Consider the following 17,702-nt stretch of genomic DNA (forward strand, 5'->3'; position numbering starts at 1 on the left):
AATTCACGGGCCCGTGACCTGTCCATGACTTTTACTAAAAATACCTGCCGTGACTAAAAGGGGGAGCCATGGGTGCTCTGGAGTGGGGTGTGTCCAGGGGTGCTGGGGGAGGGGGGCTGTGGTCTGGGACCTCTGCTGGGAGGTGGGAAGGATTGGCGGGGCTGGCAGGGGCTTCCTACCCGGCTCCGCGTCCCTGCAGTTCCTAGGCAGCGGATGCAGGGGCCAAGGCAGGGGGCTCCGCTGCTCCCATTGGCCGGGAACCGCAGCCAATGGGAGCTGCAGGGGGGGGACCTGCGGGTGCCGCACAGAGACCCCTCCGCCACCTAGGAGCTGCAGGGTGGCCATGCCAGTGGGAACTGGGGAGTCCCCCACCCTGAGGTAAGCACCCCCCTGCACTCCCCAACCCCCTCGTCCTGAGCCCCCTCCCACACACACCCAAACTGCTGCTGCTGGCCCAGGGGCCTCCTGGCACGGGCAGCCCCTGAGCCAGCACCAGTCACTGTAGAGGTCACAGAAAGTCACAGAATCTGTGACTTCTGTGCCAGACTCGCAGCCTTAATAATATGTTATACTTATCTCCTTCCAGACTCAGCCTGCAAAGAGGAAGTTACCAGAATGGTTTGGACCTTCAGAGGGAGCAGATTCTTCCATTACTACTGGCAAGAAATCCAAAGTGCGAGCAAAAAAAGGTCTTTTTAGTTGAACTTGGAAATATCAACAACTTTCTCTTTTAAAGAAGCTCAGAGAGAGCATATACATGAGCAATCTGGCTCCATTGTCATTGAGAATCGAGTTGCAAGCACAACATTAGAGATGGTTTATTTTTAGTTTCCAGGACAACTAGCGTTCTGAAGTACATGTTCATTTGTTCACAGTTGAAACCATTACTGAGCTTGGGCTGGAACTAGAGCCCCTCAGTTCTTGGACTTGTCAGTGTGTGGGAAGCACCCACATCAAGCAGCAAGATCTTGAATTCAAGTACATAAAGAACTGACCCAAGGGTTAAATTAGGTCATGTTAACATTGTTTATAGAGGCTGTTTGCTACTTTCACTATTAGGATTAAGCTTTCCAAGATTTTTACTGTCAGTTTATTATATATTAGTACAGCGGTTCTCAAACTTAAGCAATCCGAGGACCCTCATTTTGATTTAAAATTTTGGGGGCCTCCCCACTCAGCCCCGACTCCACTCCTCCTCCCAAGGCCTCACCCCTCCCCCACCTCTTCCTGCCTCCTACTCACTCCATCCCCCCCTCCCTCCATCACTTGCTCTCCCCCGCCCTCACTCACTTTCACCAGACTGGGGCAGGAGTAGGGTGCAGAAGGGGGTGCAGGATTTGTCAGGGAGTTTGAGTGTGGGGTCTGGGCAGGGGTCCAGGGTGTTTGGGTGTGTACTCTGGCCGGTGACGCTTACTGCGGGTAGCTCCCAACCAAGCTGGCAGCGGCTCTTAGGTGGGGGGGAGCGGGGTCAGGGGTCTTTGTGTGCTGCCTGTACCCACAGGTGCCGCCCCCAAAGCTCCCATCGCCTGCAGTTCTTGGCCAGTCGGAGCTGCGGAGTTGGCATTCGGGGTGGAGGCAGTACGCAGAGACCCCCTTGCCCCCCCTTCACCCCCCAGGGGCTGCAGGGATGTGCTGGCCACTTCTGGGAGCAGCAGGGAGCCTGCCTTAGCCCCGCTGCACCTCCTGGATGGGGAGGAGTTGATCAGTGGGGCCCGTGGACCCCCTGGAGTACCCTTGGGGATCAGTTTGAGAAACGATGTATTAGTAGATTCCATTTATTACCATCTAAATGTGAAAATTTGGGCAACTTCTGTGAAGTTCTTTCCAGGCCATCTCAGCTGCTTGTTGTTGTGCATTTACTTTCTCCATGAACATCTTCAAAACCTTAGTCTCATCAGTTGGAATTGAGTTTATTATGCAGGTGCTAAGTTTTTACAGTGCCTTTTTTTTTTTTTAAAGGCTGATAGTAGGCATGGAAGAATGTAGAATATGGGGGATCTTGCAGATGGTTCAGTGCCACAAAATGAATAAGTGTTACCTTGCTGCTAATACATATTATGTCAGCTCAGCATTCTGGATCTACTAACGTTAAATCTGCTTTGATCTGATAATACTGTACAGTATATCTGATGTAAGATGTACTGTATGGAACTCACTATATTTCTATTGAATTTAGGAAAATTATATATATGGTAAAATGTGATAAATACCTTTAAAATTGCCATTATGCACTTTGTACTTGCACCGTGGTGTATTTTTTATAATAAAAAGCTGCATAACAGTACTTACAATACATATAGTTTATTGTTGCTTTCCTTCTGTAATCCTGTTCATTTACCTTTTTTGGGAAATCAGACTTGTTTGTAATTCCAAGCATTAGTTCTATGAGATGAAATTTCAATTTTTAAAATGTATGGATAATGTGGGTTGGATTTTTTTGAATTAGGGATCAATAAAAGTTAAAAATTCTGATTTGAAATGTAATGTCAAAATCAGCCAGCATACCCGTACAGCAGTAAGTTAGTTACCCACCAAACACAGTATAAGATACAGGAAAATGTTTCATAGCAGTAGGCAAAGCAAAACTTAACCCAAAGGAACAATATAGTACCATGCTGTTCTGCGGGAGGAGTGTGTCAGCCTAATAAACCAAAATGGAAATGAGAGACATCATGTTATCTGGTAAAGGCCTCTCATAGTAGAATGAACAAGGAGCAGCATCCTTTTGTGCATCTGAGCTTCCTGGCACACCAGCTCCTCTTCACTTCTGCAGCAGAAAAGTGTGAAAAAATTGTGATAATTCTAATTACAATAGTTAAGAGAAAGTATGAGCCACTCCCCCCCAAGGTCAACCTTCATCATCCTTAGTCTGTGTGCTCTAGTTCATTACTGCATGTGACTCAAGGAACTTCCACAGCATAATGTCTCCCATAGTTACTCCTGAGGGCATTCTGCGCCAGAAAATTAAAAATTCTGCACAGATTTTAAAATTCTGAAAGTTTTATTTGTCAATAAATAAATGCAGAGGCTCCAGCATGGCAGTGGGGGAGCACAGGCCACTGGGTGCACAGAGGTAGCAGATCACTCTGCAGCGCCCCCAGGACAGGGATTTGGTGGTGAGGTTGCACCTAACCCTGACACATTGCAAGAGTTGGGCTTGCTCCAGAAAACCCCCTGGTCCCTGCCCCTCCACACCAGTCGCATCAGGTGTGGGCAGGTAGGCTTAGCCCAGCAGCATCCAAGTGTGGAGGAGCTTAGTGGGGGAGATCCAGGTGTTGGGTGAGAGAGTTCAGTGGGGGTCAATCTGGGTGCAGGGGGGCTCAGTGGGGGATCTGGAGGCACAGGGGCTCATTGGGGAGGTCTGGGTTTAGGGACAATGGGATTCTGTAGGAGGGTCCAGGTGAAGGTGGTTGGGCCTCAGCAGAGGGGGTCTGGGTGTGGGGGGGAACTCAGCAGGGGGTCAAGGTGCTGTGGGGGTTGGGTGGGGGTCAAGGTGCAGCTAATTGAGGCTCAGTGGGGTGGGGGTGCAGGTGCAATGGGCCTGTTTAAATGGCTGAGCCCCAGCTGCTGCTGCCACCGAGGGAATGCCCTATGCCAGGCTCCTGCTACCCCGTCCCCATTCTCCTATCCCCCTTCCCCACTGCCTCTTTGCCTTTCCCCTTGCAACCTCCCCTATCCCTTTCCCCTCACCCCGATCCTACCCCCCCCTTCCTTCCCCACTGCTGCTTCCCCCACCCCAGCTCCTTTCCCCCTGCCCCACCGCAGGCACTCACCAGTGTACAGAAAGCGGGAGGGAATCCACGCAGGGCACCCAGCACACACCCCCGCGGCGGCCGAGCCGCACTAGGAGCCAGGAGGTGGCATCCAGCTGCAGTCAGCGAGCCAGAGCGGCACCCTTGCCACCCTCCATCACCCCGCCAGCTCTTCTGGGCTCACAGAAATGGGGCGGGCGGGGGGAGGGGCAGTGGCGTGTGAGTCCCGTGAACGACATCCCCAGCCCTCTCTCCCCGCGGTGCTTTACCTCTCTGCCGGCTGCTCCGGGCAGTGGCAAGGAGGCACCTGTGCTGCCGGGGAAGGGGGTGTGACCACTCGTGTGGCGGCTTCGCTGGGATTTTCTGCGGGGAAGCAAAGAGATCTGCCCCGGGGCAGGGGCATGAGTTTTGCCCGTGCACGGCGGCACTGCACGCCCCCCCGGGGGGCCGTGTTAAGGCTGTTACAGGTCTTGAGGCATTTACACGTGACACGCGGGTTGGTGGAACCGAAGCATAAAACTCGCAACCAGTTGGTGCCCAGCTGCTTCAGAGTTACCTGAGGCCGGGGTGACCAGGCAGCAAGTGTGACAAACCGGGGGGGGGGGGGGGCGGGGGGGGTAACAGGAGCCCCTCTAAGGAAACGCCCCGGCTATCGGGGCTGTCTATAAAATCGGGACACCGGCTCGCCCTACCGGAGGCGGCTACTCTCACACGCGGGCCCGCCACCCCTGGGGGCCAGGCCGGCCCGGGGCCCCTCCCCCAGCCCGGGGACCCGCGCGAGCTCGGGGGACGAAGTCGCGCCCCGCAGGGGCGGTCCCGGGTGAGCGCTGCCGGGGTGACCCGGGGCCCGCTCTGGGCCGGGCGCGGGCCGACCGCTACGTCAGCGCGCGGCGCCGGTTCGCCGCCGGCCGCGCGGGGCATGACGGGAGGAGCGGCGGGCGCCGCTGGGCCAATCGGACCGCAGCCGCGACCGGAGCCTGCTGCGTCCCTGCCCGCGCTCCGCTCCCGCCGCCCCTCCCCCCGCTCCGCGCCGCGCGTCAGGGCGGCCTCGCTCGCCGGTGAGTTCTCGGGCGCCAGCGGGGCGGTTGGAGCGGGGCAGCCAGGGAACGCGAGGACACCCCCCGCCGCCCCCGGAGCTGCACGGGCCCGTGTCTGTCCCCCCCCCCCCCGCCGCCCCCGGAGCTGCACGGGCCCGTGTCTGTCCCCCCCCCCCCCCCGCCGCCCCCGGAGCTGCACGGGCCCGTGTCTGTCCCCCCCCCCCCCCCGCCCCCGGAGCTGCACGGGCCCGTGTCTGTCCCCCCCCCCCCCCGCCCCCGGAGCTGCACGGGCCCGTGTCTGTCCTCCCCCCCCCCCCCCCCCCGCCGCCCCCGGAGCTGCACGGGCCCGTGTCTGTCCTCCCCCCCCCCGCCGCCCCCGGAGCTGCACGGGCCCGTGTCTGTCCTCCCCCCCCCGCCGCCCCCGGAGCTGCACGGGCCCGTGTCTGTCCTCCCCCCCCCGCCGCCCCCGGAGCTGCACGGGCCCGTGTCTGTCCTCCCCCCCCCGCCGCCCCCGGAGCTGCACGGGCCCGTGTCTGTCCTCCCCCCCCCCCCGCCCCCGGAGCTGCACGGGCCCGTGTCTGTCCTCCCCCCCCCCGCCGCCCCCGGAGCTGCACGGGCCCGTGTCTGTCCTCCCCCCCCCCGCCGCCCCCGGAGCTGCACGGGCCCGTGTCTGTCCTCCCCCCCCGCCGCCCCCGGAGCTGCACGGGCCCGTGTCTGTCCTCCCCCCCCCGCCGCCCCCGGAGCTGCACGGGCCCGTGTCTGTCCTCCCCCCCCCCCGCCCCCGGAGCTGCACGGGCCCGTGTCTGTCCTCCCCCCCCCCCCCGCCCCCGGAGCTGCACGGGCCCGTGTCTGTCCTCCCCCCCCCCCCCGCCCCCGGAGCTGCACGGGCCCGTGTCTGTCCTCCCCCCCCCCCCGCCCCCGGAGCTGCACGGGCCCGTGTCTGTCCTCCCCCCGCCCCCGGAGCTGCACGGGCCCGTGTCTGTCCTCCCGCCCCCGCCCCCGGAGCTGCACGGGCCGGGGGGGCCGTGTCTGTCCTCCTCCCCCCCCCGCCCCTAGAGCTGCACGGCCTCGTGTCTGTCCTCCCCCCCCCGCCCCTAGAGCTGCACGGCCTCGTGTCTGTCCTCCTCTCCCCCTCCCCGAGCTGCACGGGCCCGTGTCTGTTCTCCCCCGACCCCGCCCCCGGAGCTGCACAGGCCCGTGTCTGTCCTCTCCCCCCGACCCCGGAGCTGCACGGGCCGGGGGGGGGCTGTCTGTCCTCTTCCCCCCCCCCGAGCTGCATAGGCTGGGGGGACCCCCTGTCTCTTCTTCCTCCCGCAGAGCTCCGCTGGCCAAGTGGGTAGGGGTGGATTTCCTCTCCCCCCCCCCACCCCACAACTCCACGGGGGGGGGATTCTCCCTCCTCCCCACAGAGCTGTGTGGCCCACAGTGGATCTCTCTCTCCACCCCCCCCGCCCCTTACACAGAGGTGAGTGGGCCAGTAAAGACTTTCCTGCTCCCCACAGCTGTATGTTCCCAAGGGGACCCCTTCCTTCCCCTCCTTCTCCAACAGCTGCATGGGCCTAAGGGGACTCCCTCTCTTCCCCCCTACTCACAGACGTCACTGCGTGGGTCCTGCTGTTGTGCAGAACTGGTCCCAGCATAGTTGCAAATGAGTGGATGGGGCCCACAGGAAAGCTCTCAGTGAACCTGTTGCTGTAGGCATGTCTCTACTGCTCTAACTGCAAAAGACAGCAGGGCTCATGGGTTTGCTGCTTATTGCCAAGTGTCACTCAAACCAGGGCTGCTGGAGTAATTTTTATAATGGGAGTGCTGAGAGCTTTTGAACTAAACTGTAAACCCTGTCTATAATGGAAACCACTTCAAGCCAGGGGGTGGTGTGGCATACCCCACACTCCTAATTCCAGCACCTATAACTCAAACATCACCTCAGTGGACGGTCATGTGTGGTTCCTACCCAAGGCCCTCACCCAGTCCATGGCCTTCTTACTGTTGTGGTGGCTTGGATTTTAAACATATTTCTTGTTCCTTGTCCTACATGAGACACCACCATGTGCTCCAGGGGGACCTGACAGATGGACTAGATGCTTAGCCTTGCCAATGCACAGAGTAAACAAACTCAGCAAAATAAAGTGAAGAAAAATAACCTTCTCTTTCCATTAATTGAGTGTAACGATAGTAGAAAGAAATTTTTTAAAAAATTCAGAAAAGTGATTAAACTGATGGTGTCCGTTGTAAGTATCCATGAGCACTGGAAAGTATGAAGCACAGAGTGAAGGGCGTCCCCACCTGTATTCAGTGTTTTTATCCCTATCCATCCTGTGTAACCTCTAGCATAAGGCCAGGGCACTTATGTGATGATATTTCATCTCATTAACGTCTTGAGCCCTGTGCGGGGCTTCGTGATTTAGACTGCAATTGGGGTATCTAGTAACGTTTCCCATCTATACATTTCAAGACGACCAGGGGACATCCACCCCCCACCCCCCTCCCCACACCACAGTCTATGCATCCACAAGCAGTCCAAGCAACTTATAGAAAGTAAATTGCTAATATAGTTGTAAAATATCCTTTGCCTGTTGAAAAGGACCTATAATGGGGCAGTTGCATGGACTGTCTTTGGTTGTAAACTATTTTCTCGTTAAGAGAAGACAAATTGAAAAACATTCTGAGTGTGTGTAAGTGGTACATGCACAGTGGGTGGATTCTGCTTCCTAAAGTCAGTGAGACTTAGGCTTTTGAGCCTATTTTATTTACTGCTGTTTATTACTTGTATTCCCATAGTGCTTAGGAGCCCTAGTAATGGACCAGGAGCCCGTTGTGCTAGATGCTGTACAAACAGAAGAAAACACAGTCCGTGCCCCAAAGAGCTTACTTAGGAGCAGAGCAAAACAATTTAAATTACCAACTTTAATAATGATTTCAGTCAGCAAGCAGGAAACCTTGATGTAAATCATCAATTTTAATTGTCTTTTCCATTTGTACTTTTTAGTTATTTTCCTGAAGAAAAGTTAATTTCCCCTAAATTTGGTGGTGCTTTTTGCTAACCAGGAGGATATGGTGTAGCTATTTATATTTAAGCAATTATATAGCTTTACCTTTACATTTATTCAGATTTTTAATTTTTACATTTTTGATGGTTAGAAAATGGTGAATGATTGATTAATTTTTTATTTGTGATTTGTGTCAACCTCTATTTGGAAATTCAAGTTAAAGTGCATTAAATTGAAACAGCATTTTAAACTATTTTGTTAAAAAGCAACTATCAAGTGCTGAATTCATAAGAATTTTTTTATCGAAGTTTATCAAAACATGCTTTGTATTTAAAAGTAATTAATATATTAAACAAAGGAAGTGTTATCTGTAGTGAAGGCATTGAACAGATTGGTTCTGATCACCATGTCCTTAGAGATTTTAGGACTAGTAGATCTCATCCTCTCATGCCTAGTTTTTATTCATAGATTTGAAGAGGAAAACAAGCTGTCGTGCCTTTTCAACTCTCATTTGATTGATTAACTTTGAATGAACTAGTCATTGAACTGAACTAGCTGAATAAACTGAAATGAAGAAATATTCTTTTTGTACCTGCACCAGAGGCTACTGCTGTCAAAAGTTGGTTCAGCACTTCAGCAAACTCTGGGTCCAGGTGCTTAGACAGTGTCTTCCACCAGTTCAGTGGTTTGACTTTCTTTAAAACATTTGCTGTTTAATATTATTTTTTTGTATTTAATTTAAATGATTGTAATAAGTTTATGCCTTAACATAGATTGTCAATTTCAAATGTATTTTTAAATAGGTTTATTTAAAAAAAAAACCCTTGTAATTAATTTAAATTTAAAAAATATAATAAAATTCTTGTAATTTTTTAAATAATTTATTTTTATCCTCCTTACTTGGGTGTATTAAACTTTTAATCCTAATCTTTATTTTGAATTTCCTAGTTTTCAGGCTTTTTGAATGACTTTTCTGCTAAAGTTCTTTCTTTGTTATTGATACGTAGCTAATAATGTTTGAGAATATCCTTTGTTTAGGGCATTTTCTTTGAAAGACAGTGACCCTCTCGTACTCACTGTGTCTGCACTGCCTGGTCCAGGTCTTGGAAACTGTGCTGGAATCCATGCAGATTTTTATAATATGTGCATGGAAGCTGGCAAATTGACTTATTTAAGGCCTATCAATCCCACAGGATGGCACAGATATACACTTTAGGAAGCTTGCCTATACTGTCGTTAATACCTAAACAATACCACAAAACTAGTAGACACCAGCAGAATAAGATTACATTTGGAGTTTTTACAGTTTCTTACATATGAACAAGAACATATGAAGACTTCAAAAAACCTCATCTCACAAATACTTTGTTCAATTGCTTCGTAGCTTCCAAGTCCAGAAGGGCCATTGTGATCATTGAGTCTGATCTCCTGTATAACAGTGGTTCTCAACCAGGGGTCCGGAGCTCCCTAGGGGACCGCGAGCCAGTTTCAGGGAGTCCGCCAAGCAGGGCCAGAATTAGACTCGCTGGGGCCTAGGGCAGAAAGCCGAAGCCCCACCGCTTGGGGCTGAAGCCCAGGACCCTGAGCCCCGCCACCCGGGGCTGAAGCCTGAGCAATGTAGCTTTGTGGGGGCCCCATGGCATGGGGCCCCAGGCAACTGCCCTGCTTGATATCCCCAAACACTGGCTCTGGCTTTTGTATGCAGAAAAGCCGTTGTTGTGGCACTGGTGGGCTGTGGAGTTTTTATTGCATGGGGGGGAGGGGTCTCAGAAAGAAAAAGGTTGAAAACTCCTACTGTATAAGACATGCCGTAGAACTTCTCTCAAATAATTCCTGCAGCATATCTTTCAGAAAAACATCCAATCTTAATTTTAAAATTATGACTGTTGGAGAATCCACCACAGCTCTTTGTAAATTTTTCCAATGATTAGTTACTCTCACTGTTACAAATGTATGCCTTATTTCCAGTCTGAATTTGTCTAGCTTCAGTTTCAAGCCACTGGATATTGTTATCCCTTTCTCCGCTAGATTGAAAAGCCCATTATCAAATATTTGTTCCTCATGTAGATACTTAGACTGTATTGAAGTAAAATCTTCTCTTTGTTAAGCTAAATAGATTTAGCTCCTTGAGTCTTTTACTATAAGTAATGTTTTCTAATATTTTAATCATTCTCATGGCTCTTCTATGAACCTTCTCAAATTTTTCAACATGGTCCACCAAAACTGGATGCAGTATTCCAGCAGTGGTTTCACCAGTGCCAAATACAGAAGTAAAATCTCTATTCCTATTCGAGATTTCCCTGTAAGTCCCGCATTAGCCCTTTGGGCTACAGCATCTCACTGGCGCTCATGTTCAGCTGATTATCTACCATGGTCCCCAAATCTTTTTCAGAATCACTGCTCCCCAGAATAGAGTCCACCACTGCGTAAATATGGCCTGCGTTCTTTGTTCCTGATGTATGCATTTATATTTTGCCATATTAAAATGCATATTGTTTACTTGCGTCTAGTTCACCAAGCAATCCAGATCGCTCTGAATCAGTGGCCTGTCCTCTTAATTATTTACCACTTCCCCAATTTTTGGGTCATCTGCAAACTTTATCATGATGATTTTATGTTGTCTTCCAGGTCAGTGATGAAAATGTTAAATAGCATAGGACAAGACGTGATCCCTGCAGGATCCCATTGGAATCACACTTGTTTGATGATGATTCCTCGTTTGATTACATTTTGAGACCTAAAAGCCAGATTTTAAACCATTTAATGTGTGCCATGTTAAAAAACTAGAAAGTTATAAAAGAAATGAAAACATTCTGCAGTACCAATTCAAATGCCTTGCAGAAGTCTAAGTATGTTTAATCAACACTATTACCTTTATAAATCAAACTTGTAATCTCATCAGAAAAAGATATCAAATTAATTTGACAGGATCTATTTTCCATGAACCCATCTTGATTGTCATTGACTACAGTATTTCTGTATCAGCTGTTCCCTTATCTTGCCCAGAGTCAATGTTACGCCAACACACCTATGATTACCTGGGTCATCCCACATAGTTTTAAAATATTGTCACAACATTTGCTTTTTTTCTAGTCTTCTGGAAAGTCCTTCTTGTTCCAAGACTTTTTAAAAATCAACATTAACAGTCTAGCGAGTTCCTGAGCCCTCTCTTTTAAAATTCTTGGATGCAAGTTATCCAGAGCTGCTGATTTCAAAATGTCTGACTTTAGTAGCTTCTGTTTAACATCCTCCTGAAATACTGGTGGAAAGGAAAATGTGTTATCATATAATATGATTACAGTAGAACCTTAGAGTTACAAACACCAGAGTTACGAACTGACCGGCCAACCACACAACTCATTTGGAACCAGAAGTACACAATCAGGCAGCAGCAGAGAACAAAAAAAAAAAAAAAAGCAAATACAGTACAGTATTAAACAGAAACTACTAATAAATAAAGGGAAAGCAGCATTTTTCTTCTGCATTGTAAAGTTTCAAAGCAGTATTAAGTCATTGTTCAGTTGTAAACTTCTGAAAGAACAACTATGTTTTGTTCAGAGTTACGAACATTTCAGAGTTACAAACAACCTCCATTCCTGAGGTGTTCGTAACTCTGAGGTTCTACTCTACATCTGTTCCCCCCACAATACAGAACAGAAATATTTATTGAACATATCTACCTTTGCATTAGTATTGATAATTCTATCATTTGCATAGTCACCATAATAGAGGCTCAAATTAAATGTATACCCCAAATTAAAAAACATAGGGGACCAAAAACATGTTACCATGGCTAAATGGCAAAGGACAAGAAATAGAGGCAAAAAGGCATCCTTTAAAAACTGGAATTCAGATTCTAATGAGGACAATAAAAAGGAGCGTAAACTCTGGCAAGTCAAGTGTAAAAGTACACCTCTACCCCGATATAACGCTGTCCTCGGGAGCCAAAAAATCTTACCGCGTTATAGGTAAAACTGCGTTATATCAAACTTGCTTTGGCCTTGAGCATTTCAATTATTAATAGTCACTTCCCACCCCCTGACTGACCCCTCGGAACCCCCCACTCATCCAGCCCCCCTGCTCCTTGTCCCCTGACTACCCCCTCCAGAGATCCCCCCCATCCCTAATCACCCCCAGGACCCCATCCCCTACCCAATCCCCCCTGTCCCCTGACTGCCCCGACCCCTATCCACACCGCTGTCCCCTGACAGGACCCCCGGGACTCCCACACCCTATCCAATGCCCCCTTTCCCCATCCCCTGACCACCCCACCCCCAGAACCTCCCAACCATCCAACCCTCCCTGTCCCCTGACTGCCCCCCTCGACCCTCTGCCCCTTATCCAACTCCTCGGCCCTGGCCCAGCCCCCTTAACACGCTGCTCAGAGCAGCTTGTCCGAGCCAGACACGCTGATCTGCTGGAGCGCGCAGCCCTGCCCCCCAGAGCGCTGCTTTACTGCGTTATATCTGAATTCACATTATATCAGGGTAGAGGTGTATAATTAGGTAGGCCAAAAAAGAATATGAAGAGCAACTAGCAAAGGACTCAAAAACTAACAGCAAAAAATTTAAGCACATCAGAAGCAGAAAACCTGCCAAACAATCAGTGGGGCAACTGGACGATGAAGGGGCTAAAGGAGCACTCAAGGAAGATAAAGCCATTGCAAAGAATTCATTTAGCTTCTCCTCATTGGTCTTCTCTGCAGAGGTTGTGAAGAAGAGTCCCACACCTGAGCTGTTCTTTTTAGGTGACAGATCTGAGGACCTGTCCCAGACCTGTCAGTGGAGGAGCTTATGGAACAAATCGATAAATTAAACAGTGAAAAATCACCAGGACCAGATGGTATTAGCCAAACAGTTCTGAAATAACTCATATAGGACATAGCAGAACTACTAACTGTGATATGTAACCTATCACTTAAATCAGCCTCTGTACCAGATGGAATTCACCCAAAAATTCTGAAGGAACTCAGATATGAAACTGCAGAACTAACAATTGTGGTATGTAACCTATCGCTTAAATCAGCCTCTGAACTAGATGACTGGCAGATAGCCAATATGATGCTGGTTTTTTAAAAAGTCTCCAGAGGCAGTCCTGGCAATTACAGGCAGGGATGCTGGAATAATCTGTATAGTGGGGATGCTGAGAGCCATTGAACCAAACTGTAAACCCTGTATATAATAGAAACCGGTTCAAGCCAGAGGTTGCAGCAGCACCCATTGTTCCAGCACCTATGATTACAGGCCAGTAAGACTAACTTTAGTACTTGGCAATTTGGTTGAAACTATAGTAAAGAACAGTATTATCAGAAACATAGATAAACATGGTATGTTGGAGAAGATTCAACGTGACTTTTGTAAAGGGAAATCAAGGCTTGCTAATCTATTAGAATTCTTTGAGGGGGTCAACAAACATGTGGACAAGGGGGATCCAGTGGATATAGTGTGCTTGGACTTTCAGAGAGCTTTTGCCAAGGACCATCACCAAAGTCTCTTAAACAAAGTAAGAAGTAATGGGAAAAGAGGGATGGTTCTCTCATGGATCAGTAACTGTTTAAAAGACAAGGAAACAAAGAGTAGAAATAAATGGTCAGTTTTCACAGTGGAGAGAGGTAAATAGTGATGTCCCTCTGGGATCTGTACAGGGAGCAGTGCTGATCAACATATGCATAAATTATCTGGAAAAAGGGGTAAACAATGAGGAGGCGAAATTTGCATACAGTATTAAATTACTCAGGACAGTTAAGTCCAAAGCAGACTGCAAGGAGTTACAAAGAGACCTCAGAAAACTGGGTGACTGGGTAACAAAACGGCAGATGAAATTCAGTATTGAGAAATGCAAAGTTATGCATGTTTTAAAACACTATCCCAACTATACATACAAAAGAATGGGATCTAAATTACCTATTACCACTCAAGAAAGAGATCTTGGAGTTATTGTGGATAATTGTCCAAAGACATCTGGTCAGTGTGCAGCAGCAATCAAAAAAGCTAACAGAATGTTAGGAACCATTAGGAAAGAGAGAGATAATCAGACAGTAAATACAGTGCCACTATAAATCCTTGGTACACCCACACCTTGAATGTTGGTTGCATGCAGTTCTGGTTGCCATATCTCAGAACTGGAAAAGTTACAAAGAAGGGCAGCAAAAATGATTAAGGGTATGGAACAACTTCCATATGAGGAGAAATTAACAAGACTGGGACTTTTCAGCTTGGAAAAAAGATGACTATGTGGGGGGGGGGGATATCACAGAGGTCTGTAAAATCATGAATGGTGTGGAGAAAGTGAATAAGGAAGTGTTATGTACTCTTTCCCGTAGCACAAAAATCAGGGATCACCTGATGAAATTATGTTTAAAGTAGGTTTAAAACAAACATATGAAAATACTACTTCACACAGCACCCAATCCAACCGTGGAACTCATTGCAAGGAGATGTTGTGAAGGCCAAAAGTATAATTCTAAAAAGAATTAGATAAGTTTGTGGAGGATAGGTCCATCAAAGGCTTTAGTCAAGCTCATCGGGGATCTAACACCATGCTCAGGGTGTCCCTAGGCTGTGACTGCGAGAAACTAGGAGTGGATGACGGGGATGGATTGCTCAATAATTGCCCTGTTCTGTTCATTTCCTCTGAAGCACCTGGCATTGGCGACTATTGGAAAACAGGATACTGGGTTAGTGGACCATTGGTCTGACCCAGTATGGCTGTTCTTACGTTATGTTCCTCTAGTAATGGACCAATAGCATAGATAGGATTCTTTTGTTCCTAATGTTAGAAAAACCTCCTTGTTGTTGTCCTTAACTCAGCTGGCCATAGATTTCTCCTTGTGTTCCTCTGCTTCCCTTATCAATTTTCTGCATTTCCTAACTTCTCATTTGTATTCATTACTATCCATGTTATTGTTTTATTTGGTATAGCTGTCTTACCTCCCATCTAAACCTGATCAGTTTTTTAACAAATATGGCCACCTTCCTTGGTTGTGGGGTTGTGGCTTTTTGGACAGCTAGTAAGGTGTTTGTAAACAATTCCCAATTATCATTCAGAGTTTTCTGATTAAATTCTTTGTTCCAGAATGAAACAAAAGGATTGAAACACCCTACCGCCAGAAGTCCTCTAGGCTTAGCAATAAGAGGTGCAGTTTACAGTGAATTAGTTTAGTTGTTCATTATTTGTTTTGTGATAGCACTTAGGAACCCCAGTTTTCCCGAAGTTAGTAGGACGCGGTAGTGCTAAATTCAGGGGAGGATTTATAGTGGAAAATTAGCCTCAGAGGTAACTTGGGAGAGACTAGTATCCTTATCTAAGCATCCATTGTTATGGTTGAGATTATTAAAACAGCAAGACTGTGAAAATCTCTAATTAACTTTTCACCACATATGCTTATTGTATGGATTTCCCTGAGTCTGAATAGTGAAACTAGACTTGTCACTTTCACTTTTGTTTGTAGTCAGTCTTATTTTTTCTCCTTCAGTGGCACAATACTACAGTATATATAAATTGTAAACAAACCCAAATAAAATTTGTTTCATTTGAATTATAAAGATCACAACAATGTTTTTATTAATATTGTATTTAGAAAAACCTTTGTTTTTTGCAAAGCCTAAAATTCAAGGGTCAAACTAATAGATGTTATCTGTTTTTGTTTTGTTTTTTGCATATTTATAGTCACAGTTACTAAGAATGACCTCAGAAAATCATGCACTAATGTGTTAGCTTTTCAAATTCTTGTTTTGGAGAATAACATCTTGGTACATTTGAAATTGCATTTTAAAATTACTCCCTTTCCTCTATATTACCTTTCAAAAAGAGGCATTTGTAAATTTCATAAATAAGGGAATTTATAATAAAATATTAAAATTCTGTACACTTTAGATACCTCATTGACCTTTTTGATTTTTATTTTCCCTATTCCTTTTTTCGTGACAGAATTATGGATCCAAGCCTGCTAAGAGAACGAGAGCTATTCAAAAAACGAGCACTCTCCACTCCTGCTGTAGAAAAGCGTACGGCACCCTCTTCTGATTCAACATCTTCCAAAAAGAAAAAAGCAAAGTTAGAGCAGGGTGGATCATCAAGCTCAAAACAAAACACAGGTTGGTGAAAGTATGTCTGATTGTTTCCTTCCATCTGTCCACATACCCTATTGGGTCAGTCTTTCAGTAAACTTCCTGTGTGGCCAGAGCCATTCTCCAAAGGTACCATCCTCTAGGAATCTTATGCTTGGGTCTTAGTTCCTGAGCATGAGGGTACGGGAACTTTTACAGCTATTAAAGAATTTTGACCCTGGAGGATGGAGGTAGAGTGTGGGTCAGGCCCCGTGCTGTAAGTGACATGCCATCCTCTGGATGATGTAAATGCTGGTCTCTGAACTTTGCAGCCAGTTTATGCTTGACCCTGCTTCATGAAGAAGCTCCTGGTGTGCTATGGTTGTGTGTCACTCCAGCTCTTTTTACTGTATACTTTTCAGCATTTTCAGCTTTCCGCCCCATCTTTCCTTTTCTCTAGGCTTCTGTATTGGTGCCCATCACTGTACCATCTCAGGTCTGATCTACACTTAAAACTGAGATTGACATAGCTACTGCTCTCCTGAGCACTGTAGCTATGCTGATATAAACCCTCAGTGTAGATGCAAGTATGTCAACAGAAGAAGGCTTATGCTGACCTAGCTCCATCGCTCAGGGAGGTAGAGTTACTATAGCAACGGGAATACTGCTTCTGTCAGTGTAGTGTGCATCTACACCATGGGGTTACAGCTGCATGGCTGTGATGCCATAGCTGTGCCGCTATAGTCCCCATGATACAGACAAGCCGTGAGTGTCTCCCAAGAGTAAAGTCAACAACAAAGTGATCTCTCTCTCTCTTCCTTGCTAATGGGCTAGCTAAGATTTTTTTTTTTTTTTTTTTTTTTTTTTTTTTTTTAAATAAAAAGTTGTATGCTTGGAGAAAGAACTGGGTTTTATATTTTGCTGTGTGTGCCATGTGGTCAGAGGTCATTCTTATTTTATCTGGCAGTAAGTCTTGATCTGTCAACCTGGGAAGGTTCTGTAACCTGTGGTCACAAGTTGCTCTGTGTTGGCCAATAGTTTCACTGGAATCAGAAAGACAGAGAGATGGTGTCTCAGTAGCTAAGACCAGTTCCATGCAGAGCTTTGCAAGGCAAGTCAGATATCTTTAAACTGACTTCCATGTTTAGTGACGAGCCAGCAGAGAGCAGTGAACAGAAGTGATGACTTGTATTGCTGAGCACAGGGGCTGCTGTATTCTGCAGTCAACTTGACAGGTTGCCTAAGGCTTTTGCCTCAGTGTAGTTCTGCAGCATATTATTGATTATTTTGGTGCTCTTGCATTCTAGTGTGCTTCTCTGCTGCTTATTTTTCCTTCTAAATGCATTTTGGACCCATCAGTTTCTGCCTCAGTCTTCCTCGCTGATTTTCTGTTTTTTCTTGATGCTCCCTAACTTTGTTGTAGGAAAGTTTTTGAAGAAAGAGACTGCTCAGTGATTTCAAGACATGTCTGTATGGCAGAACTATGTCAGTGACAGATGACAGTATGCTCTATCTGCCTAGATATTGACCATAATAAGCAGAGTGTCAAAGTTGGCTGCAGATGTCATCCTGTGCCTGAAACAAAAATGCAGCCTGCCTCAGCCCTCCTTTAGACACCTCCAGGGGAGTCTTGTCCGCTGAGAATGTTGCTCTTGGCACAGGAAGCTATGGCTTTGACACCACCACCCCAGCGCTCTTGCACTGGTGACTTCGGCACCGTCAGTGTTGATGCTTGCACTGAAGCTCCAAAATGCTACAGGTTCCCAAAGGGTTAGCAGTTACACCCAGTGGGGGAAGGGGCACACACCTTACCATTGCCACAACTACCCCAATAGGGATCCCAGCCTTCCATCATCCCCTTTACCAGCCTACCCT

At 47.6% G+C, this 17,702-nt stretch overlaps 2 protein-coding genes across 7 annotated transcripts in view; both read left to right on the plus strand.

The window, feature by feature from the left end:
- WRN (WRN RecQ like helicase) overlaps nt 1-2,470 on the plus strand; it is a 111,843-nt gene extending 109,373 nt beyond the window's left edge. For 4 of the 5 annotated variants that reach the window (XM_073340321.2, XM_073340325.2, XM_073340322.2 and 1 more), the window contains exon 36: nt 587-2,470. In XM_073340321.2, coding sequence (XP_073196422.2) covers nt 587-703 — 117 coding nt within the window. In that variant the 3' untranslated portion in view covers nt 704-2,470. The remainder of the gene's footprint in view (nt 1-586) is intronic. The other variant, XM_073340320.2, reaches the window with a different exon arrangement.
- Nucleotides 2,471-4,649: 2,179 nt separating this feature from the next.
- The window catches only part of GTF2E2 (general transcription factor IIE subunit 2), a 61,795-nt gene continuing 48,742 nt past the window's right edge, over nt 4,650-17,702 (plus strand). Inside the window, exons 1-2 of one of the 2 annotated variants that reach the window (XM_073340328.2) lie at nt 4,650-4,810; nt 15,709-15,875. In XM_073340328.2, the coding sequence (XP_073196429.1) occupies nt 15,713-15,875 (163 nt within the window). In that variant the 5' untranslated portion in view covers nt 4,650-4,810; nt 15,709-15,712. Of the gene's footprint in view, nt 4,811-14,860; nt 14,915-15,708; nt 15,876-17,702 lie in introns of those variants that run through there. The other variant, XM_073340329.2, reaches the window with a different exon arrangement.

Source organism: Lepidochelys kempii, chromosome 4, assembly GCF_965140285.1.
Source record: "Lepidochelys kempii isolate rLepKem1 chromosome 4, rLepKem1.hap1, whole genome shotgun sequence".
Classification (NCBI taxonomy): Eukaryota; Metazoa; Chordata; order Testudines; family Cheloniidae; genus Lepidochelys; species Lepidochelys kempii.